Below are 10764 nucleotides of genomic sequence, written 5' to 3' on the forward strand. Positions count from 1 at the left end.
AAACAAACTGAGCTGCAGTAGTGTGAAGTACAAATTATCCACCAGAAAACGTGATAACTGGTATTTTGTACTTGGCAATGAATCCTTCATATTTCCAAGTCATTCCCCATACAAATCAAAAGCAAAATTTCAATTTCACTTTTGCTGGTGTAGCTTCTTGACTTGAGAAGCAGAAAGAGCAGGAATTCAAAGAAAGGGAAAACCCTGCATATGATCTGCAATAAAAACAGTAAGAGCTGACAGCCTCCTCCTGTTGAACCTGGCTAACCTTTAATATACAAATGCCAATATCAGATCTTAAGGTATTATGCATGGAAAAATTAAGAAAACTATTTTAACTGCTGCCAGTTACATTTTCTCCCTTATTTTACCACTTCATTTTTCCTCATTGTTTTTTTTAGGAATTATACTCCCAGTCCTATGATGCTGTTGGTGTGATGTTTGCTTCTATTCCTGGATTTGCTGACTTTTATTCCCAGACTGAGATGAATAACCAAGGAGTAGAATGTCTGCGCTTACTGAATGAAATCATTGCAGACTTTGATGAGGTAATACCAGCTGCTGATGGGGTTTGAACTATGAGTTTCCAAATAACAAATATGTCACCCTAAATTATAAAATTTGGTAATTTTCTTCCAATAGTTCTCTGATTTTTTTTCCTCATATTAAAATTGTCTGGTTTGCTTTTTTGCCCTTTATCCTGCCAAACATTGGTCTTAATGATCTAATGAGATAGAGCCTGAAAGCAATATTCAAGTTTAAATATCCATAAAAGCACCAGAGTATCTGAAAGTAGAAAATACTTCAGTTCTGTAGCAGAAAGAAGTATGAACAAATCTGCAACTGTTCTGGAAAATAGTGGTCTAAATGCAAACAGGTAAAGGTGTTGGTTGAATGGACTCAATGGATATTAGAGGGTAAAACAGTGCCCAGTTAAATGTGAAGCACACAGCTCAGAAGCAAATGTTAGGTAGAGAATGAGAGGTGGTGGTGACATGAACTGAGGAGACTTGTCTGCTTAGGAATTTTATAGAGAGATAAATGAAGTTCTGCTTCTTGTTTCATAGAGGAATTCAGAGGTGAGGGGATTTTTTTTTTTTTTTTAATGGGAAGGACACAGAAAGGGAAAAGAATTTATTTAGGTATTCTGTCCAGTTAAATTTAAAAAAAAAGAACTGAGGAGAGGACAAGATAAAAAGCAAAGAAAACCTGTAAGTGAAGTCAGGAGAAATTTACATACTCTGCAAAGTACTTTGTGAAGAAGCAGAGACAGGTGGTATCATGTCCTGCAATGAGCCCAACAGGAAAAAGAAAGGAGACAAAGCATAGGCCAATGAAGAGCTTTAAAAAAAATTCAAAACCAGGAAGGATGAAAAAGGACTGGCAAAACTACCTAGCAGAGAGAATTTTAACTTCTCTACTGCAGGCAGTTTTCAAAAGCGTGCAGCTCTCCTTGAGTGGTAAAAATAGAATTGGAATCACTTATACTTATCAATGAGATTGGACCTCTGCACCAGACTGCAATGGTCCAGGCAGAAAAGGGAAGGAGCAAACATGGTGTCATTGGTCTGAGACTTCATCCTGGGCACCTGCATGGGGAATGAGTGGCTGCTCACAAAGGTTGTACCAAGGCTAAGATTACTGACACTGAAACTGGGAATGAAATTTATCCATATAATTGGTGAGATACTAAAACTATGAGTGGGAAATAGAAGAATTCACAGAGAACGTTTCCCTGTGCATTTAAACAGAGAACAAAATTTTCCCCCCATGAGAAGAACTCTGTCACCTGCTGAGCTCCTGCACTGCATTCCCCATGGGTATAAATGCCTGCTCTTACCTCCAGGATCTAGCACAGCTGTCAGCATGCTTCTTGATTAATAGTTTTGTTTTTATTTCCAGACCTGATTAAAATGATTACCCCTCAAACTTAAATTAATTCATAGCAATAGTCTTTGCATTAGGATATTTTGTCATGCACATTCATGTAATCTTCACAATAAAATTCCTTTGCTGCTGTGGCAATTACTGAAGGCAAGGCTTTAATCAAAACCCTAACACAGTATTACTTTCAGGCCCCTAACACCTGCTCTGTAATTAATAAAGGACCTAATTGGAGACTGTATTATGTCCCAGACATGCTTAGTTGAAGAATAGATATGTTCTTGGTACAGGTAGCAAATGAAATTATGGGATCCCCTGCTGACTGCTAACCTACTTGCAGCATGGTCATGCCATTAGTTTACTCTGTCTAAGCAATCTGAAAAGTGATATGCCAGACAGAGCAACTGAAAGGAGTAACCTTATCCATGGAAAAGGAACCAGAAATCATTCCAGGTGCAGTGTTTCAGGGCTAGCCATGTTTCCATGTAACTATTGACTGACACTATAGTGTCACCATTCCTTCATTTTTTCCCCATGTCCCTTGCCAAGATTGCCTGCTGTTAAACACAGCCCCAGGAGCAAAATGCAGATGTGCAGCTCGAGGGCAGAACAGCTCTGTCATCCATGGGGAAACTCTGCTTCTCAGCATCCAGTGCACACCTCTGGAGACACACCCTAATGCAGAAATCTTAGCACAGGAGTGCAGGACACAGGCACCTGATGCCATTTCTACATCCTTGGTGATTTGGGACACCCACACAGGGTTGTCAGCTCCCATACTGCATCCTCAGAAAATTCGTGTTCTGGAGAAAGCCACTGAAGGTTTTCAAAGCAACAGAACCCTAGATCACACTGTACATATATGTTTAGACAACTGAACTGAGTTCATATGCTCAGATCAGATTCTACACTGTGAATTGCCTCTTTTCCTTACAATAATAATAATAATAATAATAATAATAATAATAATAATAATAAACATATAAAGGGCCAAAATGATGCTTCTGAATGGAAGCTGTAGTTAAAACATAAATTGACCTGGTTTGAAAAATGTGATAGGTAAACAAGAAGGAAATCTTGTTTAAAGGGTTATTTCTTCTTTTTAGAGGGTTTTCCTTGTTAATGCAACAGAGCAAGGTTACAGACTGGATCTGTTACTTTGCCTTCTACATAACAGATCTATGTTAGAGAGACAAAGCCAGTTACAAAAAAGCAGTAAATAAATAGTGAGTGTTGGAAGAGAAACTGTCACTGACAGCTGCATGGGGTAGGTGCTCACAGAGTCAGATTGTGGCTGGGTCTTTCTTAGGGACTGGGAGGAGGTGGTCCAAAAGTCAATTTTGCAGAATAGGTGGTCGACTATTGTCAAAATACAGCCCTCACTCAGTTGTTCTTTTCCCCTCATGGTTCACAAATTTTTTTACTTCCAAATTATCCAGTCTTCCTGCCAGGTGAGGCAGAACAGGAGGTACTAGTTTCTGGACTGGCAAAAAGAAGCAAATATGAAAATTGAAGTTTTATAATTACTTTCTTTTTGTATGACTGTAGTTTTAAGACACATTCAGGGCTAAACTCCCTTTCCTAGAGATGTTAGACTAAAAAATTAACAATATAACATTTGTGCAGGTATTATGAGTCTTGAAGGAATTTTTTTTAAGTGTAATATTCTTTTTAGGCTTTTTAATATGTTATTTATGTATGTTAATGTTACAGTTGGGATTGTGTTTTCAGAAGAGCTTTCTTGTTCAAGTATTTTTTTTTTTTACTTTCTTGCATTTTATTTATCCTGCAGTGCTTTACATAGTGTATATCACAACAGATATTAATATTTTATGTTGCCACAAGCAGAGTCTTGAACAGAACACTGGATCCTGCTTTCAGATTTTTGATTACTTTGCAGTTGCGTTCCATGTCCTGCAATATTCTTTTTTGTACAATTTTGTACATGTGATCCCAGGGTCTGAGCTCCACACAGACTTGGCTGGACATGAATTGCAGCATCAAGCCATTAGTTTATTTTTAGATACAAACCACATTCTAGTGTTTGAAAATGTGTCCCTGGCCTATCATGTTAAATAAGCAGCCTATTTAAAATCTTTTAACAAATGGCAGCTGATTTAGGACTGAGTTGGAATATCTTCCCCTAGTATCAAAATCCATCATCCTGTCATACCATGAAGAAAGCAATTACTAAATAGACCATTATTTGAAGAAGGAAAGAAGGTATTGAACAGGCCATATAAAGCAGGGGACAAAAAGAAACAAACAGGAGATTTGGAAACATAATGAATGAGGAAAAAACCCATAACTTGGGATCACCTTTTTCTATATTGTATCATAGCAAATGACATTTTCTTTCCTAAAAAGAGTAATTTTAGATATTTATTATAAATTTTAAATTAGTGTGCTGTTTGCTGTTGCTTCCAGCAACCATCTGGAAATGAAAACATGGACTGTTTTCAAGCAGGACCATTTTCTCCCCTTGCCCACACACGATGCTCTCAGGTTGCTCACAGAAGCAGAGCTACAAGAAACAATCTTTTTCTTTAAGAGAGCAGTAGGAAGAGCTGCCCTTGTGAGAGGGAAGGGTACACAGTGGGCTGTTCTGGCAGTTTAAAGAAAAATGAGAAGCAGGTTAAGTCTTTGGACTTTGCTGGCTTGGACAGGAGCCATGAAGCATATGTCTTTGTGTTTCCTCCGTGCAGGCTGAGCAGCCTCCCCTTAGGGACAGATGGTGCCATATCTGCACAGCCCTGCTGGCTGCACTGGGGTCACTTAGTGCCAGGGGATAGTTCATGTTATGCCTTTGCTGTGTTTCTCCCTTTGAATGAAAGAATCCCTTTAGTGGGCAGGAAATTCCAGCTCACAAGATGGGAAAAAAGAATGCACAACAGTGTAGAAAAATAAAGGGGAAAATATTTCGTTACATTTTTGCCTGACCACAGAAAGACTTTTTTCCTTTTAAACCCCAAATAAATCAAGCCTTTAGAATTGAAAGTTTGAAATTCCTTTTTTTTTGTGAAGTGCTTTTTTTCTCCCATGACTTGGTAACCATACTGATCCCTAAATTTATTAGATACCATACAGCTTATCACAAAGTTTCACAGGGTATTTGGCATTAACACCAGCAACAAACAATTTCCTATGATGAGGTGATTAATTCCATATCCCACACTCGTTATCACTGATAGAATCCACATCCTGAACTCTGCTAAGGACTTTCAAGGAATGTAAGGCTCTGGTTTCTATTTTATGGAAAGTCTTTAGTTAAGCCATAAATATGGACTTGGAATAGGGAACAAACTTTCACTCCCACTTCATTCAGAGCTTTAGTCACTCAACTAAATTTACTCTTTCTCTTCCAGATTCTCAATCTGACAAGCTCTTTATACCTAGTTAACACCCATAGCTATAGCAAATCCCAAATAAATACAGGCATTTACCATTTCCCATTGGTTCCCGGAATTTTTTTTAGAAGGGGAAAATACATAACAAATGTATAGACTGAATGATCCAATGGACATGCTGGTGTCCAGTCTGACACTAAGTAGAGGGAAGCAGGGGATATAAGAGGACTTGGTCTCTTACAGGATTTCTTTGGAGGCACCTACCTCCATCCATTGAGTGTGTAAAATCATAGGATTATAGAATGGTTTGGGTTGGAAGATCATCTTGTTCCAGCCCCCCTGCCATGGTCAGGGACACCTTCCACTGGACCAGATTGCTCAGAGCCCCAGCTAGTCTGGTTGAATACTGATCTCATCACTTTAATTGTTGCTGTAGGAGTACTTAATTTGCAAACTGAGTTCCTCCAGTAGAGTTTTAAGAACATCGTTAAGTGATCAACCTTCTATTCACACTTTGTCTTCACTGCTATTCAGTGATCATACCTCAGGAAATGCAGGACTTGGATGTATTTCTCTTAGGCTGGAATATACATATCTTATATTATCCATTGTGGAAATTACCAAACAGCAGAATTTAGCTTGCATGCACTCAGTGAGTAGATGATGTTCCACAGTTCCAGATCAGTGCTCCCCAGAACCCAGAATAAATTGTGCGCCATGACTGACTCAAAGATACCACAGGGGTAAAATTACATTCTCACATCTTTAAAAGCATTTTGTGTTAGGAATTACAGGAGTAACAGTATTTTTCTTTTTACATATGCTTTAGTTACTAGGTGAAGAGAGATTTCAAGATATTGAAAAAATTAAAACAATTGGCAGCACGTACATGGCCGTGTCAGGATTATCACCAGAAAAACAGGTAAGAGGATAATTTTCTTTAAGAAGCAAAACTTGTGATTATTCTGACCATTCACATTCAAAAATATGTTATCTCTATGTTGTTCATAAAACTTGTTTTGCTAAAATAAAGTAGACATTTGGGGCTTCTGGCAGACAGCAGTTGCACTTCTTGATGAATTCAAATGCCATCTTGTGCTTGGAACAAGAACCATATGGATTCTTTCCTCAAATTTAGGTTTATAGGAGAAAAAAAATTTCCTTTCAGTCACATCAGTGTGAATCTAGATCAGGTCTATCTATATCTTCAGACATACTCTAAAGCCACCTCAGTAACTCAGACAGGAACATGACTGACAACCCCTAATAATTGATGGAGAGGATCTATTAACTGATTGTACTTATGCAGGTGTAATTCTGCATTTATACTCTTTTTTGATACAGCCTATCTGCAGACAGCACGGTAACTACACATCAAAAAGAAAGCAGATCATCAGTTCAACTGAAGAGCAAGCAAACCAAGCTGAGGGGATAAATAGTCACAGAGGACACACACAGTCACAGCCACAAACCTCACATAAGACAGATGAGAGAAATCCATTCATAATCCCACACAAGAATTTGCCTGGAAACAAATTAGATGAAGCTCTAAAATACATCCAATGAGAAGTCATCTGTAGCTGAAATCTGTTTCTTTGGCAACTGGTGCCTGTCCCCAGGAAGAGCAGCAGAAAAAGGATGTGCTGCCCCTGACTGGTCACAGGCTGGGAACCACACTGACCAGAACTTCTGAAAAGCAGAAGCCAGATTATCATGAGCTGTATAAACCAGAAAATTTCCACTGTTTGTTAAGAATACATTATAAAACACATGGAGTGTAACTAGCTGAGCATCTCCCACCTACAGAGTAACAAGTGATGCTGACAGCTAGAAATCCATAAAACTAGATATGCATGGGATTTTTGATTGTCAAAATGCTTCTGTGTAGACATCAGCAAAGAAGAATAGAACACCAGGGAGATAGCTGGTTATAGCTACACAGCTCCTAATCACTTCCTCTGACTCTTGATGGGGGTAAAAATTCCAAGGGAGAAGAGCTTCACTGCCTTTCCAAGACTGATTAACTCTCCTCTTTTCTTGAACTATAATATCTTAATGGAATTTTTACACGTTTTAAATACACTTGTCATACATACATGTCTGTCACCTTGTCAGCACCTAAGAGGTGCAGGCTGCTGAGACAGGTTGGCATGCTGTGAACAGAGCTAGTTAAGGATAAGGACCAAGCATGGTGTGAACAGAACAGGGTGATGCCAAGGAGATGTTCATGTTCAGTATTAAACACATAGGATGATCAAAACTGCCAAGGGCTGGACTGCATGGCCCAGGGAGAAACTTACAATCCTTTGTACTATGAACTGGAAATTTGATGAATTACCTTGCTTCAGAAGAGATGAGATACAATCATTGGGCCAAACCCACAGCTGTTCCTTACTCTGCTGCCCCCTTGAGAGTCCCTGCCCCATCATCTGTTCTGGGGTGTTCTGGGAAGACTAAAACCTACTGCTGGTCCCCATCTGTATATCCTCTGCTTTGTAGGAAGGGAAATAGAAGGCAAGGAGCAGGGAGCCCTAAGGCAATTAATGGGCTACAGAAGAGCCTTTCCTCTCTCCCTTAACCAACCCCAGATTGCCTGGCTTGCCCTGTTGTTCCTGTCATCATTACATCTCTGAGAGCACTTGAATTGATGCTTTTCCTGGGTGATGGTTTCAGTAAAGGAGAATTGCACATCTTTCATTTCTTTCACTCTGCTTCTTGCTTATGTGGGTCATAAGCACATGTTCTCACTTGATTTTGACCCTTGAGTCTGAACAATCTCAATCCTCTCTATACTTTCCTTCTCAGCCTTAGACCATTTCACATGCCTTGTTAATTCTCACATTTGCCTGTCAGATTGTTGACAGAAATTTACCTTCTTTGGCCTTTTAAGCTGCTCTTTATCCAGTTATACTGGTATAACATAATGGGAAGCATTACTATTAATAGCAGTGTACCTCTCTTCCATCTAGAATGTTGAGCCTGGATTCCAAATGCAAACACTTGGCATTTGTAGGAATGGGTGGCAGCTGGGAAAATGCAAAACTTTATTAACATATTAGTGCATAACTTTTTCCTCAGCAATGTGAAGACAAGTGGGGGCATTTGTGTGCCTTGGCTGACTTCTCCATAGCTCTGAATGAAAGCATACAGGAGATCAACAAGCACTCGTTCAACAACTTTGAACTCCGTATTGGTAAGCATGGCTCAAACTCGAGAGCTAAAATGGGGTTTTGTCTGTAAGGAGGTGACTCCACTGAGTGCACTCCAGGAACATTGCAAGGACATGCACAATTCAGGAGAGCCCAAGTATCCTCTGTTTTCAAATTGACTTCATCCCAGGAAAAGTCAGAAATATTAAATTCTCCATTTGCAGAATATAGGCCTTGATTTGGTGATTGAAGAAATTCAAAGTTTCAGTGAATTGTGAATGGGGAACATAATTGATTTACTGTCTTCAGTAAGTTTGGCACTAAGAACCCACAGATATAACACAAAAAGTGAACAGGACAACCTAGATCCAACTCCAAGACTAATACTCACACAGACTCTAATTAATCTCCCTGTATAATGCTCTTCTTCAGTAAAGGGACAAAAGTAGTTTCTCCTAAACCCTGGGAGTAGTACTTCTGTTTTGCACAAAAATTTAATTCCTTCTCTGACCTGACCAGTGGCAGTATCTCTGAATTCTCCCTGTGATGAGTAAGTTATTGTTCTAGATGGAATATCCTGCATGGCTCGTGGAATGGGACATAAAAATTGGCCTGGATATGTGGCACATAGCAGGAGTAAATTTAATGACTTCTCATGCTGAGTGGATCACTAGCCTAAACAAAACAAAAACAAACACCTGGAAGGGACATGTCTTTTATAGATAATCCTGCCATAGAAAAATTGAAATATATTCATCAGTCACAGCATGGAGGGTCACAGCATCACATCTGATCTGCAATTCCTAAAAGTTTTGAACACAAAACTTATAGTTCCCAAGATTTCTCGAGGACCAGGCATCCACACTTAGTAGGCATGGATCACATGGCAGGATTTTATAGAGCATGGATGCAAATCTATTTGATAATATTTCTAACACTATTAAAAAAAATCTTTAAAAAAGATAAAAAACTCAAAAACTAAAATCTTTTTCTAAAAGACATCTTACTCTCTACTAAAATTATTCTTTAATCACTGCTATAGAAAAAAATAGCTATTGCTTGCCTTTTTATGTAACAATCTTGCAAAATGCAATCTTTTAATAACTTCACACAAGGCTTTAGTATTTTTATTTCATGGAACATAAGAATGCAATTTCATGACTGTATAGCACTAACAAGGTCACCCTCAACAAGTGTAGTTCCAGAAAACTTTCCTACTATCTGAGAATAAGTTTTCAGGAGTTTTGGCAATAATGTGAGGAATACAGATGACACATAAGTATTGTGATTCCACAGACATGGGTGTCCCATAAACTATACCTGTTGATTTCACTTTTCAAGTTTCCTAGCTTTTCCAGATTTTTTTTTTGTTTGTTTAATTTCTCTATATATGCACCTCTCTCTTAAGCCTGGAGATCTGTATCTGAACCAGGCTTCACCTGGTTCTTAAGTGCAAATAAGGGTTTTAATCATTATTGTACACAGTTTATCTTCCATTTTTCTTTTTTTTCCCTAATCAGGGATTAGCCATGGCTCTGTTGTAGCAGGAGTTATCGGTGCTAAGAAACCCCAGTACGACATCTGGGGCAAGACAGTGAATTTAGCAAGTCGGATGGACAGCACAGGTGTCAGTGACAGAATCCAAGTGCCTGAAGAAACGTATCTGATCCTGAAGGACCGAGGCTTTGCCTTCGACTACCGGGGAGAAATTTATGTCAAAGGTATCAGTGAACAGGAAGGAAAAATCAAAACATATTTTCTTCTAGGAAGAGTTCAACCAAATCCTCTAATCCTACAACCAAGAAAGCTGACTGGACAGTATTCACTAGCAGCTGTTGTATTAGGACTTGTACAGTCTCTTAACAGGCAAAAACAGAAGCAAATTCTTAATGAGAACAATAACTCTGGAATCATAAAAGGACATTACAACCGGAGGACTTTGCTCACTCCCGGTGGATCTGAGGCAGCAGCCCAAGCAGAGGGGGCTGACAAAACTGAATTGCCATAATCAGCATTGTTTGTGGGGTTGTTTTTTGTATTTCTTTTATATATAAAAATAAATATACAAATAAAAAGGGTTTAATTTTTTTTAGAAGGAGTGTGATTTTTTTTTTTCTGGTGTGATATTTTGATGAGACTCAAATTCTTATATTTTAGCACACAATGCCAGCATCTCTCCCCAGTCAGCTGTGATTAACCTCTGAATATCCAGACACAGTAGGTGTAGGCCATAACTCTGCTGTGTCATCTAGCTGCAGAAAGGGGCAAGAATAAACCCCCTGACTGGAGGGATTTAGAACATGGATTGTGTAGGCAGTTAATGATGGCAAAAGGAGGAAATACTGTCAGATTTTTCAGATTAAAGCAAAACAAAAAGAGATTGA

The 10764-nt window shown here is 38.8% G+C and overlaps 1 protein-coding gene across 2 annotated transcripts in view; it reads left to right on the forward strand.

Annotated features, from left to right (window-relative positions):
- Window positions 1-10475, forward strand: part of ADCY8 (adenylate cyclase 8) — a 117543-nt gene extending 107068 nt beyond the window's left edge. For both annotated transcript variants that reach the window (XM_056484033.1, XM_056484034.1), the window contains 4 exons: window positions 402-548; window positions 6061-6153; window positions 8310-8424; window positions 9901-10475. In XM_056484033.1, the coding sequence (XP_056340008.1) occupies window positions 402-548; window positions 6061-6153; window positions 8310-8424; window positions 9901-10388 (843 nt within the window). In that variant the 3' untranslated portion in view covers window positions 10389-10475. The remainder of the gene's footprint in view (window positions 1-401; window positions 549-6060; window positions 6154-8309; window positions 8425-9900) is intronic.
- Window positions 10476-10764: the final 289 nt, after the last annotated feature.

Source organism: Oenanthe melanoleuca, chromosome 2 (genome assembly GCF_029582105.1).
Source record: "Oenanthe melanoleuca isolate GR-GAL-2019-014 chromosome 2, OMel1.0, whole genome shotgun sequence".
NCBI classification, from domain to species: Eukaryota; Metazoa; Chordata; class Aves; order Passeriformes; family Muscicapidae; genus Oenanthe; species Oenanthe melanoleuca.